The 27333-nt window shown below is 44.2% G+C and overlaps 1 protein-coding gene and 1 pseudogene across 2 annotated transcripts in view; both read left to right on the top strand.

The window, feature by feature from the left end:
• Positions 1–27333, top strand: part of CDC73 (cell division cycle 73) — a 247593-nt gene that overhangs the window by 202607 nt on the left and 17653 nt on the right. The window contains exons 14-16 of one of the 2 annotated variants that reach the window (XM_073592885.1): positions 3046–3207; positions 16503–16603; positions 18437–18578. In XM_073592885.1, the coding sequence (XP_073448986.1) occupies positions 3046–3207; positions 16503–16603; positions 18437–18578 (405 nt within the window). Of the gene's footprint in view, positions 1–3045; positions 3208–16502; positions 16604–18436; positions 18586–27333 lie in introns of those variants that run through there. The other variant, XM_073592886.1, reaches the window with a different exon arrangement.
• Positions 26036–26154, top strand: LOC141104097 (5S ribosomal RNA; annotated as a pseudogene).

The raw sequence follows: 27333 nt of genomic DNA on the forward strand, positions 1-27333 counted from the left end.
AACTTCAAAAAATCTTCCCTCCAGCCTTCTCATTACCTAGAGTACCTGGGATTAATTCTAGACAAAACCCAGGCCAAGATTTTCCTTCCCCAGGAAAAGGTGGCTTCTTAGAGGTCAAACTCTGACTCTCAGAACAACCAAGCATCCCTCAACTAACTTTTGCATGGGGGTACTGGGCCTCATGGTGGCTTCCAAGGATTGCAAGGAATCCTTGCTTTGTTCACTGGTGCACAGTCATGTTGAAAGAGGCCATCCCCAAACTGTTCCCACAAAGTTGGGAGCGTGAAATGGTCCAATGTCTTGGTATGCTGATTTCTTAAGCGTTCCCTTCACTGGAACTAAGGGGCCAAGCCCAACCCCACACCATAATCCCTCCTCCACGAAATTATTTGGACCAGTGCACAAAGCAAGATCCATAAAGACATGGACGAGAGAGTTTGGGGTGGTGGAGCTTGACTTGCCTGCACAGGGCCCTGACCTCAACTGGATTAGAACACCTTTGGATGCTTTAGAGCGGAGACTGCGAGCCAGGCTTTTTCATCTAACATTGGTGCCTGACCTCACAAACGTGCTTCCGGAAGAATGGTTAAATATTCCCAGACACACTCCTAAACCTGGTGGACAGCCTTCCCAGGAGAGTTGAAGCTGATATAGCTACAAAGGTTGGGCCCACTCAATACTGAACCTTACTGACTAAGACTGGGATGCCATTAAAGTTCATGTGTGTGTAAAGGCAAGAACTCCAAAACTTTTGACAATATAGTGTATCTGATTCTAGATATGGGAAGGGACAGTCTTGCTGTTCTGGGTGCCGCAAACTAACATTCTGTCAATTGCCCTGGGGCTTGCTGTGAATCTGCTGATGGTGCTAGTATCTGCAGCCTGGGGTTTTCCCTAGGTAATCGGGTTTGAATGCATCCTCTGCGACTTTAGGGCCCAAATCACTCAGTTCTTTGCTGACTTGGATCACAGAAGCCTCAAACTTGCCTCCTGCCACAGACTTTCCAGCAGTCTTGGTGTCTTCTGAGCTTTCAGCTGCAGAGACTCCGATTCTGAGTTTCTCCAATCCTTGACCTATGAGCTTGCTTCCTGGGATCAGTCTACTGCTATTACCCCTGAATTAAACAAGGATTAGCAGTGTGCCTGTTGCTTGGAATGCATGAAGGTTAAAAAAAAAAACCTTAAGCCTTTACAACCACTTCATACATGTTTACAAAAGGCGTATACATATTGGGATATTCAAGTGAGGAATAAATAATCTTAAACACTAGCCATTGTTCTAGCTTTCCTGTGGGAAATTGTGTTTTCAGCCAAAGTATGTGCCTTATCAGAAATTAGCTGCATAGTTTGGCTTATAGAACACCCTGCCTAGGTTATCATTTAGTTATATTTATCAAAGACATAAGCTTCAAGCAGAATGAGAGGATGGGAAACAAAGCAAAACAGAGAATCTTAGAGTAACTCTATCAAGAACTAAAGAACAAAGAAGTTTAAAGGGTAACTCTATCACTGACTTTTACTGGAAAAAAGTTGTATCTGGATCTCTTAGTGGTGTGGCGCTTCAATTTCTGAATCGGAGTGCTATTGCGCCGGTTGCTGTGCTTTGACAGAAAAGGTTTAGGGATGCTACTCTAACCAGTTCACCATCTCAAAGTGGTTATCCACCCTATCTTAAAGTGGAAGTCCATGCAAAATCTAAAATCCCTGCATCTATAGGCACCATGGACCTAACTTTAACCTCTCTATCCCTGTAAAGAAAAAAATGAGTATACATACCTTTTGGAATGCCGCTCTGACCAGATCCCACGCTGAGCTGTCAGCCACTGTAGAGACGGGTGCAGAGGAGACAGAGGACAACGGAAGCACCATAGTAACTCTATTGGTGACGTCACTTCCCTATCATTTCACAGCCGTTGTCCTCCGTGTCTTCTGCAGGTTAGTGTTAAGATCCCTGGTGTCTATAGACGCAGGGATTTTATATTTTGCATGGACTTTCACTTTAAATCTCAAATCTTTTACTGCTTTTTTTTTTTTTTTTTGTGTCTAGGCATTCTGTATGTAGTCCACCCGATCTGCCACCACCTCCCTTCAGCGGGGAGACTTTCTAGCTTCTGTGTAATACTTCATGTTCCTATTATTCCAGATTTTGTGAGAGTCCTGGGCCTGCAGATAATGTGCAATGTTCCCAACACACGCGTTCCTTAAACTGGCTATAGGTATGGATGAGTGCTTTAGCGACCGTGGGTTGAAACCGAGAATGTTCAAAGCGAGAAATATGTCACGAGCAGACCAGGATCTCCAAAATGGGTCCAAAGCTTTATTCAGTGAGCATATCATTAAAATAGAGATGTTTCTGAGCCACACAGGATCCCTTCATCGGGCATGTGACAAGTGCAGTGTAATACAGAATGTTATTTAAAGAACCACCCACCAATCAAAAGACAAAAAAGGGTTATGATCCACCCCCTGATGTCACAATGACGACCTAAGCCTGCCAGAATCCCACATCTAAAAAAAAAAATGACATAACTGCTGACAGTTTTTAACAGATGAACTCATGATAGACTACCACCTTAACAACATAGCTATACTGTGGGAGTATGTTCCCTGCTTGAGGTTTCACAAAATAAATCAGTATGTGGGTCAAATAGTTATGATCAGGCACAAGGTCCCGCACTTGTATGGGTGTGAGTGCTGCCATCTAATAGCGCTGAATGAATCATTACTGTCACAAGTGAGGTTTACATTTCTTATGACCGCAATTGAAGTGCTAAAAAAAAAAAATGAATGCCATGTAAAAAATAAAACCCTCCTTTGTCTATGAATCCTGCTCTGTACTGCTTTGCTTCAATACTGATGCATGCTAGTAGTAGGAAGGGTTATACTTTGCTGGCCTCTGTTAGTCAGCAGTATACTCCTGCTATCCCTGTTGATTTCATCAAACCTCATTATAAATGAAAAGATTAATCCTTTTTTATACTTTCTTTTCTTCATTTAAACTCTTGATATTGTGTATTTTTAATTTATTATATTTGTTTTCTAAAGGTTTGTTTCCTCAGAAGAAAAAAAGAAGCAAGGTTGTCAGAGGGAAAATGAGGTCCTGATCCAACGACGAAAGGATCAAATGCAGCCTGGTGGTACAAGTATAAGCGTTACTGTTCCTTATAGAGTCATAGATCAGCCCCTGAAGCTTTTGCCTCAAGACTGGTATGTTAATTTGTCATTGTGTTATTTTGCCTTACAAAACATTAAATCAGCCTGATGCTTTCTGGAGGCATTCGCTCCACGCATCTTTTTTGTTACAGTTGTATATATTTGAACTTGTATTTAAGGTAAATCCGTTATTAAGCTGGTCATTACAAACTGAGTATACAGTGAAAAAGCACACATTTATAAATTGCGGTCAATGAAAACTACATGTTAAACGGACCAGAAGTTTCACAAAATTGTATGAAAATTCTTATTGGTCTTTTGGTAGGTTGGGTTGTGGGGTGTGGTTGGCGAGGTGAGATTTGTAGATAACCCCATCTGCCTTTCATCTATTGATCTTTTGACATTTGATTATTAAGTAACATACTTATGTTTTTTTTACAATTTACTCAGTTTGAATTGCCCAGGTTCGTGACAGTCCTGCTTTAAAGATTTCTCTTTGTTCTGCTGTGCTGCTTATGATGCTTTATTGTATTGTTGCCTGACGTTTAAAGGCTGACTTCTCCTTTTCCTGCCCTTTGTGACCTGTTCTTTTTTTATTCACTTCATACCTTAAATCCAATGTCTGCTCTGTCACATGATGTCACAGCTCCTTCTTACTCTTGTCTGGTGGTAGGCGGTCCTTACTGCTGCTCAAAACATTCAGCAGATGACAGATAGGTACAATTCTGTGCAGTAGTATTGTGAGTCTAATGCAGCGTACACACGAGCGGACTTTACGGCAGACTTTGCTCGACGGACTTTACGACGGACTTTACGACTGAACGGACTTGCCTACACACAATCCACCAAAGTCCGTCAAATTCGTACGTGATGACGTACGACCGGACTAAAACAAGGAAGTTCATAGCCAGTAGCCAATAGCTGCCCTAGCGTGGCTTTTTGTCCGTCGAACTAGCATACAGACGAGCGGACTTTTCGACCGGATTCGATTTCGACAGATTAATTTAAAACGTGTTTCAAATCTAAGTCCGTCCAACTTTTGAGAAAACAAAGTCCGCTGGAGCCCACGCACGATCGAATTGTCCGACCAAATCCCGTCCGCCGGGCAAAGTCTGCCGTAAAGTCCGCTCGTGTGTACGCGGCATAAGAGCACACCCACAGGGGAGGGTCTGTGACATTTGACTCACCGGAAGTGGATTGAATCCAGAGGAGGAATGTGGCTGTGCAAGAGGAGAGGTGAGTATGGCAGCAATACCATTTTAACTTGAGAACATTTAGAATATCCATAGAAATATTAAGGAAAATAAGTGAGCAAGTTGCTGGTATTTCTTGCTTTTTCTGGAACTTTCCTTCATGACCTAGTTACATAGTACATAGTTGCATAGTAGGTGAGGTTGAAAAAAGACACAAGTCCATCCTATGTGCGTGATTATATGTCAGTATTACATTGTATATCCCTGTATGTTGCGGTTGTTCAGGTGCTTGTCTAATAGTTTTTTGAAACTGTCGATGCTCCCCACTGAGACCACCACCTGTGGAATGGAATTCCACATCCTTGCTGCTCTTACAGTAAGGAACCCACTACATAGTTTAAGGTTAAACCACTTTTCCTATTTTAATGAGTGGCCACGTGTCTTGTTAAACTCCCTTCCGCAAAAAAGTTTTATCCCTATTGTGGGGTCACCTGTACGTTATTTATAAATTGAAATCATATCCCCTCTCAAGCCTCTCTTCTCCAGAGAGACTAAGTTCAGTGCTCGCAACCTTTCCTCATAACTAATATCCTCCAGATCCCTTATTAGCTTGGTTGCCCTTCTTTGTACTCGCTTCTTTTCCAGTACATCCTTTCTGAGGACTGGTGCCCAGAACTGGACAGCATGCACTAGGTGTGGCCTGACCAGAGTCTTGTAGAGAGGGGTAATTATCGTTTTATCTCTGGAGTTGATTCCCTTTTAAATGCATGCCAATATTCTGTTTGCTTTGTTAGCAGCAGCTTGGCATTGCATGCCATTGCTGAGCCTTTTATCTACTAGGACCCCCAGGTCCTTTTCCATTCTAGATTCCCCTAGAGGTTCTCCTCCTCCAGAGTTAAACCTCATTTGCCATGTAGTTGCCCACCCCATTAATTTGTTCAGATCTTTTTGCAAGGTTTCCACATCCTGCGGAGAAGTTATTGCCCTGTTTAGCTTAGTATCGTCCGCAAATACAGAAATTGAACGGTTTATCCCATCCCCCAGGTCGTTTATGAACAAAATAAATAGGACTGGTCCCAGCACAGAACCCTGGGGGACCCCACTACCCACCTCTGACCATTCCGAGTACTCCCCATTTATCACAAAAAAGGAAGGTTTCCCCACATTGGGGTTTTTAGGCAGCACAAAAACAAATGTAGTCAATGTTGTATGAAAAAATATAACACTTTTATTGAATAATAATATATATCATCAGAGTTAAAAACAATGAGCTCCAGTGGGAATTATTTAAAAGACTAATTAGCTGAACATACAAAAGCAGACATTAGTTCATAGCAATACTTTATATCATGAACATTAAACCTGACGCATTTCAACCCCTATAATTCGGGTCTTCTTCAGAGGATCAGTCTGCTGGGGAGAACATGAAAATGGAGTTGATATACATATACATGTTCCATTCATATAAGTATAATATGAGCTACATTGATTGTACAATACATCGGTACAGTATAGTTACCAAGTAAAAGTATGTCCAACGAAAAACATAAGTTCCCACATGGAGATCCCTTTAAAAATTATATTGCTTTGTCCTCTTCTCCAGAGGGGGATTCCAGCCTCCTCTACCGCCGCCACAGCCCAGACCAGGGTAGTGAGAAACAACGTGGCTTACGAGAGGTTACACTTTTGAGCACCGCCCGCCAGAGCAGACAACCAGCCGGAAAGCACCAAATTACCTGTGATAAAGATTTGCAAGGAAAAAATAATAACTAAAAAACCTATATGTGGGTAATTAGGTTTGATCTTTGGGCTAACAGGGCCTCTAAGAAGACAAGGGCATTATAGGTATGATATATATATGGCCCAAACCAATAGGGGAGTTCTGAACCATATTTTTCTGGTGTATGTTTGAAAAGGATTACCATATAAGAAAAAACAAATATGGTAAAAGCGATAGATATTGTATCTGTGCTGGAAAAGAAATAGTAGTGGCAAGGTAAGGGGAGTAAGAAAAAGTGAGATAAAGTATACAATCTAGGTGTGGTAGGATGTGAACAAGAGCATGTAAGATGCAAGCTAATGCCAGTGAATGGAAGAGGGGAGGAAAGGATGGGGGAAGGGTGGGGGGAAAGGGGGAGAGGGGAGAGAAGGGGAAGGAAAGGAAGACCATAGGGGGAATGGTGATATAACAGGGTAATAGGTTATTGTTACCTCAAACAGATGCTAAAAGGCACATGTGGATGCATCGAGTTGTCCCATATACCCAAACTGTTGCTTGTTGGCCAACCCGGGATTGGTCATAAGCTGTATAAGACTCAGGTGATAGTATCCAAAACCTGAGTCAACCAGTCTGGAAGTAAGCAAAATATATAATTGTAAGGAGTATGACCACATATATTATCAGTGGTCGAAAGATATCAATCATAGGGGTCGGTAACCCCGATTGTTTGGGGCAACACGGTACTATATAACACATGGCTAAAAAGGTGTACTTACTATGTGGTGTCCGAAAATGACAGCAAAAGTAGTGACAGGCAGCAGGGTGTGTTGGCAGTTCACCAGACAGAAGGAGATTGAAAACATACATCAAGTATAGGCTTTTATACCCATAGTTAGAGGGGCGTGTGTACCTTGCCTCTTATCTATCTAGGTGTGCGCAATCCGGTGATGATCCCATGACGGGCGGCAAGGCGGCCAACATGGCAGCCAAGTGTGGTCTCCCCGGCGTTCCGGAAGAGCGACGCTCCGAGTTCTCGTCATCCTCGCCGAAATCTCGCAATGTCTATGACGTCACGTCGCTCGCGCGGGGCCCCACGCATGCGCAGTGACGAAAGGCATCCGAGGATGTTCCGGAATGCCGCCGGCAAGGAGAAAAAATTCCCGACGCGACGCCCGGTGGCCAGCCGAGCGTACAAGGGGAAAACATGGGGGGGGGAGCCGCCTAAACGCGGGTGGGCCCGTCCCACCCCCCTCACCTTGCCGGGAAGGCACGTCACAAATCACTCCTGCCCCGGAGATGACAGCAGGGAGAGTGCCAGAGCTCCCCCAGTGGTGGAAAAAAGCAACTTCAAAGGGGGAAAAAACAGATACAGATTATAAGGATTACATTTTTCACAGTTCAAAGTTGACAACATTGTTGCATATCTTATGTATACAAAGTCACATAGAGAGCTTCAGTAAAGAATAGGAGCAACTCAATCACATGTATAGATATCTTTACACCGTCAATTAGGGATAAATAAAATAAGAACAGCAAAAACAAATCAATGGAATGTAGTAACAAATGTATTTGGATCAGCATCAGGGAAGAGGGGAGAAGTTGGAAAGAACAGAAGGGGAACGGGACATGGTCGCTGATACCAAGTATTTTCTATTATTTTGGACTGTATTGTATTGTAGTCGAACGAAGGGGGACATGATTACTGTGTTTTGCCAGAGACAAAGCCTTTTAAGAATGGAGCAAACGAAATGGCCTCATTCAATCCTGGGAAAAGGGTGGAATTTAGTTTAAATATCCACCTCTGCTCGTGCTGCAATAGAATTTTATTCCAATCGCCGCCTCGCACCGGTATATGAATTCGGTCGAGAGCGACGAAGGATACTGTGGGCATTCTGTAGTTGTGAATTTCCATCACATGTCTCCCGAGCGGCACATAGGGGTTACCAATTTGCATATGGTAAATGTGTTTAGATATGCGCTGGTGAAACTCTTGTTTAGTCTTTCCGACGTAGTGTGCTCCACATTCGCAAGACATAAGGTACACTACGCCACGTGTTTGACAGTTGGTGAAATGTGACGGTTTAAAGGTTGTCCCATTTGGGAGGATAAAGGTCTTTTCACGTCTTATATATGGGCAGCAAGAGCAGTGTCCACAAGGGAAGGATCCCAGGATGGAACAATGCCTACGTCTTTTTTGTGCCGTTTTGAACTCACTCTGAACTAATTTATCCTTTAGTGAGGTTGCTCGTCTGAAAGTGATAGAGGGGGTATCTGCAATAAACCTACTAACTTTTGGGTCATCTCGAAGTATGGGCCAATGCTTACGGATGATGTTTCTGATCTCATTGTGTTGTTTGGAGAAGCGCAGGATCACCCTGGTGTGATCCATACCGGGGTCGCCCCTGGTCCTTTCCCCAAACAGTAGTGTATGTCTGGATTGTGCAGCTGCGCGATTGTACGCTTTGCGTAGGGTTGAACGGCTGTAACCCCGTGCTAGTAGTCTGATTTGTAACTTCTGTGCTTCTTGTTTGAAGAGGACCTCATCGGAACAATTCCTGCGTAAACGCAGGTACTGTCCATATGGAATAGACCTCTTCAAACCTATAGGATGAAAGCTATCCGCATGGAGGATGGTGTTTCCTGCGGTGCTTTTCCGAAATAAGGTGCTGGAGATGAGATCCTCAGACGTACGTCTTAGCTGCACATCCAGGAAGTTTATTTGATCACGATCATAAATCATAGTGAACTTGAGATTGCGTTCCTTATGATTGATGTGGTCAAAAAACTTCAATAATGATTCCTCAGGTCCCTCCCAAGCTAGGAGGACATCATCGATGCATCGTCGCCACATACGTATACAGCTCACATATGTGGCGAGTCCCTCATCCTCTCCAAGTGCCCTCTCCCACTCCCCCAGGTACAGGTTGGCGTAGGCTGGGGCACAGCACGTGCCCATAGCCACGCCCTGTACCTGGAGGTAGTGGGAGTTGTCAAAAAGGAAAAAGTTATGATTCAAGATATAATCAAGGCCATCGATGATGAACTCACTCAGAGCTCCATCATATCTGTTGGTTCTCTGGAGGAGTGCCCGTACCGCCTCGATCCCCTTGTTGTGGGGGATCGAGCTGTACAGGGCTTCAACATCGATGGCCACAAAAAATGAATTGGGTGGAAGGGATACTTCCTGAATCAATTGAAGTAGATGCATTGTATCCTTGAGGAAAGAGGGCATACTCGTGACAAAAGGTTGTAAAAATGAGTCAATCATTTTGCTCAAGTTTTCTGAGATTCCTCCATTCCCGGAGACAATTGGTCGTCCGGGAGGTTTTGTTTGGTTCTTATGGATTTTGGGCAAGCTATAAAAAGTGGCCATACGTGGGTGTTTAGTTCGAATGAATTCATACTGGTCTCTAGTAATAACTTCCTTGTCCAAAGCGGACTGTATTAGATCATAAAATTTGGTATAGGACCTCTGTATGAATTTACTCGGAATGGTCTTGTACCATTCATCATTGTCCAAGATGTCTTGGCACATCCGTACGTAGTCCGGATTGTCCATCAGGACTACGTTGCCTCCTTTGTCAGAAGGTTTTATTGTGATTTCTACATTGTTACACAGGGAATCGATGGCTGCTGATTCCTCAGCAGTTAGGTTTTGGGAACATACTTTCTTGTGTGAGAGTTTAGATATGTCTCTAATTGTTTGTTTTACAAAAATCTCTATGTTTGAATTCAAACTAAGGGGTGGAAATTTTCCAGAGGATTTTTTAAGATTCATGGCAGGGTTCTGAGTAGGTTCATTGGCACTTTCAAGTAAAGTTTCTAGATCAATTTGGTCTATGAGGTCTAGAGTGTTATTTTCTTGGAACAAGAGCGTTAGGTCACGTAAGGCTTTGAATTCCTTCATACTGAAGGTGGCCCACTCCGTCATGTCCAAGTTAGTATCAGTTTTTGCATGCAGGCTCTTCAGAAGTAGCCGACGTGCAAATAACTGTAGGTCAGTGACCACTTCGAATAAATCGAAGTTTTCTTGTGGACAAAAGGTCAAACCGCGTGACAGCACGTCGATTTCTGCTGCAGATAACAAGTAAGAAGACAAATTGATCACGCTGAAGGATTCATTGGAATCCGCGTGACATATGCGTCCAGGTTCCCTACTCCCCTGTTTGTTTGGGATGGAGAGAATCCCTGCGCTTGGTTTAAAGGGGTCTGTGATCCAAGTTTTTGATATCCTAACGGTGGATTTGAGTGTGTTTTAGTTGCTGGGATGTTTAATGAGGAATCTATTTCATTTATAGCTGTGTTCGTTATGTCAGATTTAGGTCCGACATGTTTCACTTCACCCATATGGACCCCCAGGTTGGGCTCCAAATTAGCCTCCATGGTCCGTTTTTTACTTTCTTGTTCTGGGGAGCCCTTGTTGCGGTTTCTCTTAAATTTACCGCGTTCTTTGGGTGTTTTTGAATTCTGATTGGAGTCAAGGTCTTTTTTGGGCTTCAAAATGTTGCTATTCTGTTTAGGATGTTGTTGTGCCACATATTGTTTGTTTTTTTGAGAATTTATTTGGGACTTATTATTCCATCTGTATGCTCGTCCTTCAGAGAAGGCGGCATGATCCCTCCAGAACTTCGACTCCTTTTTCTGCAGCACATTCCTGTTATAGGTCGACAGGCCATTCCGAAGATTTGCCTGTAGATCCGAATACAGGGTGTGCTGCATAAAGGGTCTCAGAGAGGTATCTATGCTGTCAATTTCCTTATCCAATGATATCATTTGTTTGTTATATTCCCTAGTGAGGATGGCCATCATTTCCTGGGAACAGGCATTTAGATTAGCCTCCCATTCATTTTTGCATTCAGCACTGATCTGGTCCAAATTAGGAAATATTTGGATCCGTAGACCTAGAGGATTAATTTTATCTTCTTTGTATCTATTTAAAGTTTTAATATGCCAAAATAATGCTGATTTTTTTCTCAAGTGTTCTATTAAGTTTGTGAAAGAGGGATGAGATCTGGGTTTTTGCTCGGTCCTCCTGTTCAAAATCTGTTTCATAGCCTGACATTAGATTTACCCATTCTGTACCTTGGAAATGACTCATGTTGACAACAAAACCAATTACTTTTGCAAAGATTATCACAACATATAGACGATCAATCCTATATCCTGAAGCTCATGTTTCCACTCTCATGTGTCATTGGGGAAGGGGTGTTTAACCACCCAAATATATTTCGGAAAAATGGAGGGGACAATAGGGAGGGGAAAAGAGAATTGCTGCTCACCCCTTAAAAATTAGAACAAAAAAGGAAGGTTTCCCCACATTGGGGTTTTTAGGCAGCACAAAAACAAATGTAGTCAATGTTGTATGAAAAAATATAACACTTTTATTGAATAATAATATATATCATCAGAGTTAAAAACAATGAGCTCCAGTGGGAATTATTTAAAAGAATAATTAGCTGAACATACAAAAGCAGACATTAGTTCATAGCAATACTTTATATCATGAACATTAAACCTGACGCGTTTCAACCCCTATAATTCGGGTCTTCTTCAGAGGATCAGTCTGCTGGGGAGAACATGAAAATGGAGTTGATATACATATACATGTTCCATTCATATAAGTATAATATGAGCTACATTGATTGTACAATACATCGGTACAGTATAGTTACCAAGTAAAAGTATGTCCAACGAAAAACATAAGTTCCCACATGGAGATCCCTTTAAAAATTATATTGCTTTGTCCTCTTCTGCAGAGGGGGATTCCAGCCTCCTCTACCGCCGCCACAGCCCAGACCAGGGTAGTGAGAAACAACGTGGCTTACGAGAGGTCACGCTTTTGAGCACCGCCCGCCAGAGCAGACAACCAGCCGGAAAGCACCAAATTACCTGTGATAAAGATTTGCAAGGAAAAAATAATAACTATATATAGGTTACCTGGGGGAGTGGGAGAGGGCACTTGGAGAGGATGAAGGACTCGCCACATATGTGAGCTGTATACGTATGTGGCGACGATACATCGATGATGTCCTCCTAGTTTGGGAGGGACCTGAGGAATCATTATTGAAGTTTTTTGACCACATCAATCATAATGAACGCAATCTCAAGTTCACTATGATTTATGATCATGATCAAATAAACTTCCTGGATGTGCAGCTAAGACGTACGTCTGAGGATCTCATCTCCAGCACCTTATTTCGGAAAAGCACCGCAGGAAACACCATCCTCCATGCGGATAGCTTTTATCCTATAGGTTTGAAGAGGTCTATTCCATATGGACAGTACCTGCGTTTACGCAGGAATTGTTCCGATGAGGTCCTCTTCAAACAAGAAGCACAGAAGTTACAAATCAGACTACTAGCACGGGGTTACAGCCGTTCAACCCTACGCAAAGCGTACAATCGCGCAGCTGCACAATCCAGACATACACTACTGTTTGGGGAAAGGACCAGGGGCGACCCCGGTATGGATCACACCAGGGTGATCCTGCGCTTCTCCAAACAACACAATGAGATCAGAAACATGATCCGTAAGCATTGGCCCATACTTCGAGATGACCCAAAAGTTAGTAGGTTTATTGCAGATACCCCCTCTATCCTTTAGTGAGGTTGCTCGTCTGAAAGTGATAAATTAGTTCAGAGTGAGTTCAAAACGGCACAAAAAAGACGTAGGCATTGTTCCATCCTGGGATCCTTCCCTTGTGGACACTGCTCTTGCTGCCCATATATAAGACGTGAAAAGACCTTTATCCTCCCAAATGGGACAACCTTTAAACCGTCACATTTCACCAACTGTCAAACACGTGGCGTAGTGTACCTTATGTCTTGCGAATGTGGAGCACACTACGTCGGAAAGACTAAACAAGAGTTTCACCAGCGCATATCTAAACACATTTACCATATGCAAATTGGTAACCCCTATGTGCCGCTCGGGAGACATGTGATGGAAATTCACAACTACAGAATGCCCACAGTATCCTTCGTCGCTCTCGACCGAATTCATATACCGGTGCGAGGCGGCGATTGGAATAAAATTCTATTGCAGCACGAGCAGAGGTGGATATTTAAACTAAATTCCACCCTTTTCCCAGGATTGAACGAGGCCATTTCGTTTGCTCCATTCTTAAAAGGCTTTGTCTCTGGCAAAACACAGTAATCATGTCCCCCTTCGTTCGACTACAATACAATACAGTCCAAAATAATAGAAAATACTTGGTATCAGCGACCATGTCCCGTTCCCCTTCTGTTCTTTCCAACTTCTCCCCTCTTCCCTGATGCTGATCCAATTACATTTGTTACTACATTCCATTGATTTGTTTTTGCTGTTCTTATTTTATTTATCCCTAATTGACGGTGTAAAGATATCTATACATGTGATTGAGTTGCTCCTATTCTTTACTGAAGCTCTCTATGTGACTTTGTATACATAAGATATGCAACAATGTTGTCAACTTTGAACTGTGAAAAATGTAATCCTTATAATCTGTATCTGTTTTTTCCCCCTTTGAAGTTGCTTTTTTCCACCACTGGGGGAGCTCTGGCACTCTCCCTGCTGTCATCTCCGGGGCAGGAGTGATTTGTGACGTGCCTTCCCGGCAAGGTGAGGGGGGTGGGACGGGCCCACCCGCGTTTAGGCGGCTCCTCCCCCCCCATATTTTCCCCTTGTACGCTCGGCTGGCCACCGGGCGTCGCGTCGGGAATTTTTTCTCCTTGCCGGCGGCATTCCGGAACATCCTCGGATGCCTTTCGTCACTGCGCATGCGCGGGGCCCCGCGCGAGCGACGTGACGTCATAGACATCGCGAGATTTCGGCGAGGATGACGAGAACTCGGAGCGTCGCTCTTCCGGAACGCCGGGGAGACCACACTTGGCTGCCATGTTGGCCGCCTTGCCGCCCGTCATGGGATCATCACCGGATTGCGCACACCTGGATAGATAAGAGGCAAGGTACACACGCCCCTCTAACTATGGGTATAAAAGCCTATACTTGATGTATGTTTTTAATCTCCTTCTGTCTGGTGAACTGCCAACACACCCTGCTGCCTGTCACTACTTTTGCTGTCATTTTCGGACACCACATAGTAAGTACACCTTTTTAGCCATGTGTTATATAGTACCGTGTTGCCCCAAACAATCGGGGTTACCGACCCCTATGATTGATATCTTTCGACCACTGATAATATATGTGGTCATACTCCTTACAATTATATATTTTGCTTACTTCCAGACTGGTTGACTCAGGTTTTGGATACTATCACCTGAGTCTTATACAGCTTATGACCAATCCCGGGTTGGCCAACAAGCAACAGTTTGGGTATATGGGACAACTCGATGCATCCACATGTGCCTTTTAGCATCTGTTTGAGGTAACAATAACCTATTACCCTGTTATATCACCATTCCCCCTATGATCTTCCTTTCCTTCCCCTTCTCTCCCCTCTCCCCCTTTCCCTCCTCCCCTTTTCCCCCACCCTTCCCCCATCCTTTCCTCCCCTCTTCCATTCACTGGCATTAGCTTGCATCTTACATGCTCTTGTTCACATCCTACCACACCTAGATTGTATACTTTATCTCACTTTTTCTTACTCCCCTTACCTTGCCACTACTATTTCTTTTCCAGCACAGATACAATATCTATCGCTTTTACCATATTTGTTTTTTCTTATATGGTAATCCTTTTCAAACATACACCAGAAAAATATGGTTCAGAACTCCCCTATTGGTTTGGGCCATATATATCATACCTATAATGCCCTTGTCTTCTTAGAGGCCCTGTTAGCCCAAAGATCAAACCTAATTACCCACATATAGGTTTTTTAGTTATTATTTTTTCCTTGCAAATCTTTATCACAGGTAATTTGGTGTTTTCCGGCTGGTTGTCTGCTCTGGCGGGCGGTGCTCAAAAGTGTGACCTCTCGTAAGCCACGTTGTTTCTCACTACCCTGGTCTGGGCTGTGGCGGCGGTAGAGGAGGCTGGAATCCCCCTCTGGAGAAGAGGACAAAGCAATATAATTTTTAAAGGGATCTCCATGTGGGAACTTATGTTTTTCGTTGGACATACTTTTACTTGGTAACTATACTGTACCGATGTATTGTACAATCAATGTAGCTCATATTATACTTATATGAATGGAACATGTATATGTATATCAACTCCATTTTCATGTTCTCCCCAGCAGACTGATCCTCTGAAGAAGACCCGAATTATAGGGGTTGAAACGCGTCAGGTTTAATGTTCATGATATAAAGTATTGCTATGAACTAATGTCTGCTTTTGTATGTTCAACTAATTATTCTTTTAAATAATTCCCACTGGAGCTCATTGTTTTTAACTCTGATGATATATATTATTATTCAATAAAAGTGTTATATTTTTTCATACAACATTGACTACATTTGTTTTTGTGCTGCCTAAAAACCCCAATGTGGGGAAACCTTCCTTTTTTGTTCTAATTTTTAAGGGGTGAGCAGCAATTCTCTTTTCCCCTCCCTATTGTCCCCTCCAATTTTCCCCATTTATCACCACCCTCTGAACGCACCCTTGTAGCCAGTTTTCAATCCATGTACTCACCCTATGGTCCATGCCAACAGACCTTATTTTGTACAGTAAATGTTTATAAGGAACTGTGTCAAATTCTTTTGCAAAATCCAGATGCACCACGTGTTCGGACCTTCCTTTATTTAGATGGCAACTCGCCTCCTTATAGAAGGTTAATAGACTGGTTTGGCAAGAACGATTCTTCATGAATCCATGCTGATTACTGCTAATGATACCATTCTCATTACTAAAATCTTGTATATAGTCCCTTACCCCTCCAAGGGCTTGCATACTATTGATGTTAGGCTAACTGGTCTGTAATTCCCAGGGATGTATTTTGGGCCCTTTTTAAATATTGGTGCTACATTAGATTTTCTCCAATTACCTGGTACCATTCCAGTCAGTAGACGGTCAGTAAAAATTAGGAACAATGGTCTGGCAATTGCTTGACTGAGTTCCCTAAGTACCCTCGAGTGCAAGCCTTCTGGTCCCGGTGATTTATTAATGTTAAGTTTCCCAAGTCTAATTTTAATTCTGTCCTCTGTTAACCATGGAGGTGCTTCCTTGTGATGTGTCATGAGGATAAACACTGCAGTTTTGGTTACTGAAGCCCCCTGATTCCCTCGTGAAGACTGAGGAGAAGAATAAATTCAATACCGTCGCCATCTCCCCATCCTTTTGTAACCAGATGTCCTTCCTCATTCTTTATGGGGCCAATATGGTCTGTCCTCCCTTTTTAACAGTTTACATACTTAATTTCTTGGTGTTTTTTTGCTCTCCTCCAACTATGTGTCTTTCGTGTTCTATCTTAGCTGCCCTGATTGCATAAAGTTCATATTATTAGTCTTGCCAGTAATATAAAGTTTTTTTTTTTTTTTTTTTTTTTTTTTAATTTAAAGGGACCGTGTGGTTGCTGTGTTTGTTCAGGGCCCTGCTTGGCAGTTCAAAGGGTGGCCATGGTTATTGCCTGATGGATCTCCAGTTGACATCTTTGCAAAAAGTAAGCCGTTACTTGTTTAATTCTCTGTGGAGAACAACTTCTGAAGATTTATTTTTCAACACTGAAATATATATAGTAGCTCACAAAAGTGAGTACATCCCTCACATTTTTGTAATTTTATTATATCTTTTCATGTGACAACACTGAAGAAATGACACTTTGCTACAATGTAAAGTAGTGAGTGTACAACTTGTATGACAATGTAAATTTGCTGTCCCCTCAAAATAACTTAACGCACAGCCATTAATGTCTAAACCACTGGCAACAAGTGAGTACACCCCTAAATGAAAAATGTCCAAATTGAGCCCAATGTGTCAATATTTTGTGTGGCCACCATTATTTTCCAGCACTGCCTTAACCCTCTTGGGCATGGAGTTCACCAGAGCTTCACAGGTTGCCACTGGAGTCCTCTTCCACTCCTCCGTGACGACATCACAAAGCCAGTGGAAGTTAGAGACCTTGCGCTCCTCCACCTTCCGTTTGTGGATGCTCCACAGGGTTTAGGTCTGGGGACATGCTTGACCAGACCTTCACCTTTACCCTCAGCTTCTTTAGCAAGGCAGTGGTCATCTTGGAAGTGTGTTTACGGTTGTTATTATGTTGGCATACTGCCCTGATCCCCTCCGAAGGGAGGGGATCATGCTCTGCTTCAGTAGGTCACAGTACATGTTGGCATTCATGGTTCCCTCAATGAACTGTAGCCCCCCAGTGCCGGCAGCACTAATGCTGCCCCAGACCATGACACTCCCACCACAATGCTTGACTGTAGGCAAGACACACTTGTCTTTGTACTCCTCACCTGGTTGCCGCCACACACGCTTGACACCATCTGAACCAAATAAGTTTATCTTGATCTCATCAGACCACATGACATGGTTCCAATAATCCATGTCCTTAGTCTGCTTGTCTTCAGCAAACTGTTTGGAGGCTTTCTTGTGCATCATCTTTAGAAGAGTCTTCCTTCTGGGATGACAGACCTGCAGACCAATTTGATGCAGTGTGCAGCGTATGGTCTGAGCACTGACAGGCTGACCCCCCACCCCTTCAACTTCTGCAGCAATGCTGGCAGCACTCATATACCTATTTCCCAAAGACAACCTCTGGCGAGGCCTGTTCTGAGTGGAACCTGGCCTGTTAAACTGCTGTATGGTCTTTGCACTGTGCTGCAGCTCAGTTTCAGGGTCTTGGCAATCTTCCTATAGCCTAGGCTATCTTTATGTATAGCAACATTTTTTTTTTTTCTTCAGATCCTCAGAGTTCTTTGCCATGAGGTACCATATTGAGCTTCCAGTGACCAGTATGAGAGAGTGAGAGCGATAACACCAAATTTAACACACCTGCTCCCCATTCACACCTGAGACCTTGTAACACTAACGAGTCACATGACACCGGGGAGGGAAAATGACTAATTGGGCCCAATTTGGACATTTTCTCTTAGGGCTGTACTCACTTTTGTTGCCAGCAGTTTAGACATTAATGGTTGTGTGTTGTTATCTTGAGGGGTCAGCAAATTTACACTGTCTTACAAGCTGTACACTCACTACTTTACATTGTAGCAAAGTGTCATTTCATCAGTGTTGTCACATGAAAAGATATAATAAAATTTTTACAAAAATATGAGGGGTGTACTCACTTTTGTGCGTTACTGTAGGCAGAAATTAATTCTTGCATGGGCATATCTGTTAAATCTACTGTGTGGCTTTTTCGTGTGGCAGTCTTTATTTGCCCAGATAATATATATCTCTGATCTAAGCACTTAAATTTGCTTTTTTTAAAGTAAAATGTTACTAATATAGCTATAAATGGTAAATGCTTATTTTCAATTTTCTGTAGTTAAAGCCTTCCATCTTAAGTATGATGAAGTTCGACTGGACCCCAATGTGCAAAAATGGGATGTTACACTGTTGGAACTAAGTTACCACAAAAGACATCTGGACAGACCCGTCTTCTTGAAATTTTGGGAAACCTTGGACAGGTACTGACTTGTATTGACGTTTTTTTTCTAGATACTAATTTCAAAAGGTAAGGTAGACACAATTTTGTTTTCAGTTAATACTAGGAGATATTTATAAAGTTGAGTGGATAATTAGTAAATAAATTATTGTATAGTTTTATAGCAAATTAAATTTCCACAAGGCAAACTGCGCTACCCCTAGAAAAAACTACACACTGGTGCTGCAACTTAAATAGCCTGAATATTCAGCTAATACATGTGTATAAAAAGAAAAAGTGTACAACCAAACTATATATATATATATATATATATATATATATATATATATATATATATATATATATATATTCTCTATCTCTTCCTTAATATGAAAGGAAATATTGACAATGGTGTGTAATGACGGTACATTTTAAAACACAATAAAAGTCCAAAACATGGTGCTCCAATGGTGAACGAATTTAAGGGACACTGAAGAAATAACTTGATTCTTATATCCAGAGAATAAAGCGAAACAATGGCGCTTACCATATTTGCCGGATCACAAATTATAGAGATCAATCACACTCATCAAGGGATCACTCGGATCAGGATAGTCCTCCATGGGTTCATCCGATACAGGGAACCTAGTAATACAGCAAACTCTCCCGCAGTATGGTTACCCTGTAGTTGCAACAGTATCCTTAACCAGGCAATCTCCAGCAGTGGGATAAATCATATGATAGAGAAAAGAGGCTTCATGTTGCAGTACTCCAATTTTAAAAATGTATTGAAAAGTTTTCATAGGCACTGACATCCAAAAAAGACAGTGAACGGTACATTCAAACAGCCGCGGCTCAAGCCAGCCAGCTAATGTGTGGTGACGCCAAGAACAAGTGCTCTACCCGACGCATTTCCCCATACAAGGCATCGACTGGGAACGGAGGCTAGCTTAAAAACTTTTCAATACATTTTTAAAACTGGAGTACTGCACCATGAAGCCTCTCTTTTCTATCATATGATTTATCCCACTGCTGGAGATTTCCTGGTTAACGATACTGTTGCAACTACAGAATACCCATACCGCGGGAGAGTTTGCTGTATTACTAGGATCCCTGTATCGGATGAACCCATGGAGGACTAGCCTTGATCTGAGTTATCCCTTGAAAAGCGTGTTTGATCTCTATAAATTTGAGATCCAGCGAATCTGGTAAGCGGCATTGTTTGCTTTATTCTCTGGATAGAAGTATTGAGTGATTTCTTCAGTGTCCCTTAAATGCGTTCACCATTGGAGCACCGTGTTTTGGACTTTTTATTATGTTTTAAAATTTACTGTCATTACCCACCATTGTCAATTTTTCCTTTTCATATTAAGAAAGTTATATGTTTTGTTGCACACTTTTTCTCTTTATACACAGAGCATTAGACAACACAGACGCTCCCATGTGAGCATATCTTGACGACGCCACATCCAGCTTATAGCGTTTTATGAAGGTATTAGGTGACCTCCAGCTTGCCGCCTTACAACTTAACTAACTTTGAACCAAGCTGCCCATAAGGATGAAACTGCCCTTGTGGAGTGTGCCAGGACCTCTTGCGGAGGGGGTGGCCTTCTCGAGAGTAAGTCGATTAGATAGTCTTCACGATCCATGTAGAGTTGATTTTTTTTTTTTTGGGGGGGGGGGGGGGGGGGGGGGGCTGGCATGCCCATTCGAGGACCCTTCAGAAAAATAAAGTGGGCATTTGACTTCCAAAATGGCTCAGTTCTGGCCAAGTATATTTGGAGAAGAGATTTCATGCCCAGGTCTCACCATCTAGACTCTTCCCTGTCTGTTGGAGAAGGTGAAAAGGCCAGCAGGACTGATTCCCAATTAAAATGGAATTCCGACGAGACCTTAGGGAGAAAACTTGGGGAAGACCGTAATACCATGCTATCCGGGAAGAAGTTGAAGAATGGTTCCCTGCAGCAATGTCTGAGACTCGCCTAGTTGAGACTAAGGCTGTCAAAAACACCATCTTCAAGGTGAGATTCCATAGCAAACATTTTGTATCCGGAAAGAAGGGTGACTTCAGCAACCCTGTCAAGACCAATGTCAAATCCCATGTTTGAAAAAAGGAGCGAATTGGCGGGCGGATCTTGATAGCTGCTCTGAGGAACCGGACCACTAGAGACTCTCTTGACCATGAGATATCCGTAATGGCTGAAAGCGCTGACACCTGGACTTTCAGGGTGTTGTAGACAAGTCCTGCATCGAGGCCGGACTGCAATAAGTCCAGAATATTAGCCAATGTGGGGGAGCAGAAAGAAAATCCTTGCTGGGCCTCAAAAGCTTCGAACCTCTGCCACACTCTGTAATATGTGGAGTTGGTAGAATTCTTCCTGGCTGATAGAAGGGTGGACATTACTGAACGAGAGAAGTTCAAGTCTCACAGCTTACCCCTCTCAAATTCAGTCAAGGCCAAGACGGGCCGGGTTGGGGTGAGTGCGGCCATTGCAAAGGAGCAGGTCTCGGACTTGAAGCAGTCTGATTGGAGGACACGCCGCTAGGTGACACAGAAGGGGAAACCATGGCCTCCTCAGCCAGAATGGAGCAATTGAAATAGCTGGTACTTTCTCCTCCATGATCTTCAATAATGACATGAGAATCAGGGCAATAGGCGGAAACAGGTAAACTTGTTTTAAGTGCCATTTCTGAGAGAGCGCATCTTGGCCTAGAGCCTCTGGATAGAAGAGGCAGAAGAAGAATTGAGGCACCTGACAGTTGAATGGCGTTGCCATCAAATCTATGTCGGGAACCACCCACCGGGCGAAGATCTCCACCAGGTATATTGGATTCAGCATTTATTCCGTGTGGCTTGAGAACTTCCGGCTCAGCTGATCTGCCAGGGTGTTCTGAGGGCCCGGTAGATACGATGCAGACAGGTCCAGTAAATGTGCTTTGGCAAATAAGAAAATCTCTGCTGCCACCCGGAGAAGCTGAAGACTCCCTGTGCCCCCTTGTTTCATAATGTACGAAACTGCCATTGTGTTCATCATCATCTTGACCCTTCTGCCCCGAATTACAGGCAAAAATGTTTTGAGCGCCTCCCTGGCTGCCTTCAGCTCCAGGAGATTTGAGGAGCATGACAAGCGATGGTTCCCCAACCCTGGAGACTGGCATCAGTAGTAATTGTGATCCAGCCTCCAGGATGGGGGGGGGGGGTCTGACCAAAGAGAGGTTGCTTTCCTTGGTTCACCACAGAAGGCTGTTGGAAATGAAGCGAGGAACTTGGGGCTTCTGGTTCAGAGAACCGCAATGCCACCTATTTAGGAGGCAGAACTGAAACCTCCTCGTATGCCACACTGCCCAAGCCAACGCTGGAATACATGCTGTTAAGAGGCCCAAAAAGCTCATGGCCCAATGTACGGTAATCACCGTTGAAGACATCATTTCTGTTGCTTCTGCACAAAGAAGATTGACCTTGTCCTCCGATAGGAAAATTTGTATTGCACTGTATCGAAGATCATACCCAGGTATGTGATGTTTTGTGGTGGTTATGAGGTGGCTTTTTGGTGAGTTTACCATCCAAAGGAATTCCAACAAGATTTGCAAGGCTTGGTCCCGGTGCTTTATTAGAAGATCTTTGGTTTGTGCCAACACAAGGACATCGTCCAGATAATGAAATATGGGAATACCCCTTTCACAAAGAAAAGCAATTACCTTCACTAAAACTTTTGCGACCATAGGGTAAGCATTTGAACTGAAAATGGCTGCCGTTGAAGTTGAACCTGAGATACCGCTGATGAGCCTTGGCTACTCTATCGATCATCCAATCTTCTCTTTGTACTACCGCGGATATGGTCCTGAGAGATTCCATGTGGAAAGACTCCTGTTTCAGAAAAGCGTTTAGGTATTTGAGGTCTAAAACAGGGCGCCACTTGCCTGAAGATTTCTGCACCAGAAATAAAGGGGAATAAACACCCCTGCCCTCTTCTGATTTTGGAACCGGGTCTATAGCCTGCAGACTCGGCAACTCTGAAACGTGGGATTCCAGCGACTCGCTTCTCTGAAGACGCAGGGACCTTTGTCGCGACAAAAACTTTTGCTGGAGGCGGAATTTCAAAGTGAAGATGAAACCCTTCGTCAACCATACGCAGGACCCATGCATCCAATATTCTCTCCACCAAGAAGTTGCCAAAATGGGCCCCTACTGGCAACATCTTGGTGGTCAACCTTTTAGAAAGACTTGGGAGGCTGAGAGGCCTTGGACTTTGCACGATCTCCAAAGGAGTTGCGTGGGCGCCATGAGAAACGGTTAAACTCCCTACCCAGTCGGTAGGATCTTGCGTCTCTGAACTGCTCCCGAGGTCTCCTATTTGTGCCAAAGGACTGTGTTCGACGTCTCCGATCCTGGGGGAGGAGGCCAGATTTCCCCCCAGTCACCTGACGTATCGAGAGTTTTCCCAAAGAGTGTTGCTTCTGAAAATGAAATGAATCAGACCTCGTCTCCATGGAGTCTTTGAAAGGCACTGTCTCCTTCGGTGGCAGCGTAATATGCCTTGCTTAGTGTTGCAAAAATGCGTCCACTTTTGGAGGATTCTAAATCTGACGGCCAGAATGGATAACGTTTATTCACTCTGTTCTGAAACGCTGGTTTTCTATGCGGCTTGGCCCACTCATCTTCTATCAGTTCCTTTATCTCCTCCATAAGAGGAAACCTAGGCAGATACTTTAGGTTAGGGAAACTTTTCCTCTGATCTTGAGGAACCAAGGTAACCACCTCCCATTAAATAACCTGCTTAACTGTCATAATGAAAGCAGGAATTAAGGAAAAATCAAAAGAAAATGAATCCATTTAATCTTGCGCCCTTTCAGAGTCTACATCAGACCCACTGGTCACCAGCCCTGGTTTCGGTGAATCGTCTTCCTGTACCGTCTGGTGCACAGACCTACCTTTCCTGGAGGGGGCAGGCAAAAGATCTTTTACACTATCCTGAACTGCCTCTTTAATGTACCAATTGATATCCTCTTTCACCACTTGGCTGGACTGAGAGGCCTCCCTGAAGCACGATTCACACAGCCGTTTGGATGGCATAGATACGCCTTCACACGCCCAAAAAATATTAGCCATCGGACCAGTAGGATCCATAGCCCTTCTACCCATAGGTGAGCCTGTATGACAATGCCTAGAGGATGGGCCGGCTGAAACAGAAGAGGATTCCTGATGCATATGGGGTCGCTTGAATTTTGCTTTAGAATGAGAAAGACGTGGCGATGTTGAAAGATGATCACTGGCTTAAGATATTACCCTCTTGCGATTCTTATGTGAAGAGCCTCTCCCCCCTGCAATAAACAAAGACTGCTCAATATTAAGAGGCAGAAAGGACTACACAGGAATCCATAAGCAGTCCCTACCTTTCCGTAGTCTCCAGTGCCTCATCCACAGGAGCTGGTGAGCTTATACTGGGCTAAGGAAAGGGAGTTTTAGATCAGAAGCTTAATCCAGAAAAAAAAGCTACTATAGGGAAGACTAACCTGTAACACTCACCAGTTCCACAGACAGCATGGCACAGGCAGGTAGAAAATAAGGTGAATTGAGATCCCTTCCCCAGCAGACTAAAGGGACAGATAGGAGAGGTTAGCAGGGCAGTATAACCCAATACCCTGGCGCAGCCACAGCTGAATCCTCACCTAAGCACACTGACAGCCGAGGGCAGCAGCAGTGTAAGACTCGCCGCGTCGGAGCTTTAAGGATCGCTTGTCCAATGGGCGTCCAGTGTGCCTCAGCTAATCGGAGATGGCACTCTGACATCATGAGCCCGCACTCTGGAAAGTCGGAGAGCCGAGGGGGAGGAGCCGCAAGCACCGGCCAACCCACCACAATGGTTCACTCAGGTTAACAGGGTTGCTGGCCAGCATGAAACGCATGTTGGCTGCACGTGGGAGACACAAAGCAGGAAAGAGAGGAAGAGCCCAAGATGGCGGTTTTAGCCACATACAAAAACCTTTGCATATTATGCGGTAGCTTCTACCCCGGCACCAGGAGCGCCCAATTTCAGGGGGATTTACTTCCAACAAGAGGGCCTTCCACCATGTCGCATCCTCCAGGATCTCTCAGCAGGAATACATAGAAATCATCAGTAACATCCGGAGTGAGGACAAAATAAGAACAACGTCACCAGGTACTGCCTGCCTTTTATACTACTTTTTCAGGAAGGTCCTATTGGTGTCAAGGGGGCGGCATTGACCTGCAGTGATGGCATAATGCAGAGCCAGGAAAAATGTGTGCAAAAAAATAATACCCTAGTCCAAACAAAAAGTAAAGTGCACAAATGGAACCTAAAACAAATGCAAATAAGAAATCTGAAAAAATTGTCCGTATATCAAGTCCACACCTTTGGGAGGAAATACGGAAAAAATAACCCCAATGGGACTTTTAAGGCAGTTCAGAGACAATTTGCTGAGAATGATATAGTAAAATAAACAAAACTTTATTAGAAACAAGAAAATCGTGATCACAGTCACATCGTCTCCTTTAAAAAGTAAGACATTGTCTCCTTTAAAAAGTAAATGTTGTCATGCCTAAAAGTCACAACTGGGGGGCTGTATAGAGCACGTACCTTGTCATGCTTTCTCAGATCATGCTGTGTCAGCAGAAGCTGCAGCTTCTTCCGGCTAGCAGTTACAGGACTCCGGTAAGATGTGTGTGTGTGGGGGGGGGATTTTCCCCAAAAACACCCCCTACCCGTACAAAAGCTCCCCTCCTCTGAGTAGAGGGAGAAGCCAGAACGATCGGCGGATACCGCTCCGTTCTCCACCGCATCTGTACGGTGGTTTGTCACAGCCCTCCTCCTCGCTGCCCTCCCCCCACACACATCTCCGAATTCCACCTCCGAATCCCATCGAATCGGAGGCCCGCGCGGGAAAATGCTCTTTTTTAAAAAGAGGAGGAGGGCGCGGTGGGAAAACGGAGTGCTCTTGGCTTAGCGCGGCGTTGGCGTGCAGCAACGTCCAGCACAGGGGTACTTTTAAAGGGCTCAATTTTTTGCTGACTGCAGCTGTCAGACACAAAAGCTAAAAAGGGGCATGTAAGTGATCACCGGCTCTTCCTGTTTACATCATGATCAGCCGTGATTGGATCGGCTGATCACGTGGTAGAGTCTCCTCTGGAGGCTCTTTACCGAGATCAGTGCAGCGGTGTGTCAGACTGACACACCGCACCATCGATTGCCGCGATGAGCTCCCCCACGGGCGTGTGGCGGCTGTTATACTGCAGGGCGTCATATGACGCCCAGTCAGGATAACTGAACCACCGGCCGGCATCTGCTATAGGCCGGGCGGGAAGTGGTTAAACAAGCTCCTTCTCTAGGGTCAGGAGCATCTGCCTCCAGGCAGTCACGACGGCCTCCACCGTCAAGTTCAGGAGGGGACCTGGAGCCTCCTTATGAGTGGGTGCCCCCACTCGCTCGAAGTGGGGGGAGTCCTGCAGTTCTCACGGGTCTGGTAGGAAGAGTGTCGGGAGCCTACAGCCACATCACCCTGAAAGCGCTCAATCTTGTCTGATCTCTGAGGCTATGCAGGGTCGGGCCTGGTCAGTACCTGGATGGGGGACCACCTGGGAATACCAGGTGCCGTAGGCTGCAGATTGGTGACTTCCTCAATAACTCTAGGGTACAAGCTTGAGTTCTGAAATTCCCCGTCTCCTCGTTTTCTCAGATTCCAGAGGAAAAGAAGTTTCTCTTTCAAGCATTGGACCATCTTCTGTCTCAAAAAATTAATCTTAGTGGTTCTCATGCAAGAGCAGGAATTGGGGTTTTATTTAAACCTTTTCACGGTACCAAAATCAAATGGGTATGTCAGACCCATTCTAGATCTCAAAGATCTAAACCGGTTTCTGAATATCCGCTCTTTTCGCATAGTCTATCTGATCAATGGTCTCCGTCCTACAAGGTGGAGAACTTCTGGCGTCAATAGACATCAGGGATGCATACCTCCAGGTACCCATATTTCCCGCTCACCAGAAATATCTACGTTTCGAAGTATAAAATCTTTGTTTTCAGTTTGTAGCTCTGCCTTTCGGTCTAGCTACTGCACCCTCTAGTATTTACGAAGGTCCTTGCCCCTCCTGTAGCTGGATCAAGGGCCCAAGGTATAACGATTGTAGCTTAACAGAGTATTGGTAACTGTAAGCGCAAACACACAAGTCCATATATAACAGGAGATATAAAGGGCTGAGCAACTTAGTCCATAGGGGACAGGCTGGAAGTTCAAGGGTTAAGTGGTAACCGGTAATGTAATGGTTAAAGTAGGCTGGTAGGCTAGGCGGCTGCTGTCCTCAGAGAGCTGGCTCTGTGATGGATGAGAGAGGGGTAGAGAAGGAAGTGCCAGCTGAGTGTAGTATTAACAAATGATGTTTAATGACACCAGGTAAAAACACACTTACAGGATAAAAACATATAAAAGGCTCATCTGTATATAGGTATGTGGTCCTCGGTGTTCCCTCTGATCCTGTGGTGGTGACGCTGCAGGGATGCTGGGCTGCAGAAGGTGGATTACCAGCCGGGAGCTCCTTCTGTGGCCATCAGGAAGAGACTAGGGGCCGGCGTGGAGCGCACATGACGTCACAGGTCGTCCATCTGCTTCTGGGTTCGGTATCCAGGGGAGGGATCGTCCAGGAAGGAGGGCTAGCAGGGAGGTTGAGAGAAGGCTATGCGCTCGGAGCCACTGCTCCTTCAATAGGCCTAATAGGGAGGTGTCAGCAATGTGCTTTTATATGGCAGTGCTGTGGGATAACAGGTCCCAGCATCTGTCAAAAGAAA

The sequence above is a fragment of the Aquarana catesbeiana genome, linkage group LG07 (genome assembly GCF_042186555.1).
Source record: "Aquarana catesbeiana isolate 2022-GZ linkage group LG07, ASM4218655v1, whole genome shotgun sequence".
In the NCBI taxonomy this organism is placed as follows: Eukaryota; Metazoa; Chordata; class Amphibia; order Anura; family Ranidae; genus Aquarana; species Aquarana catesbeiana.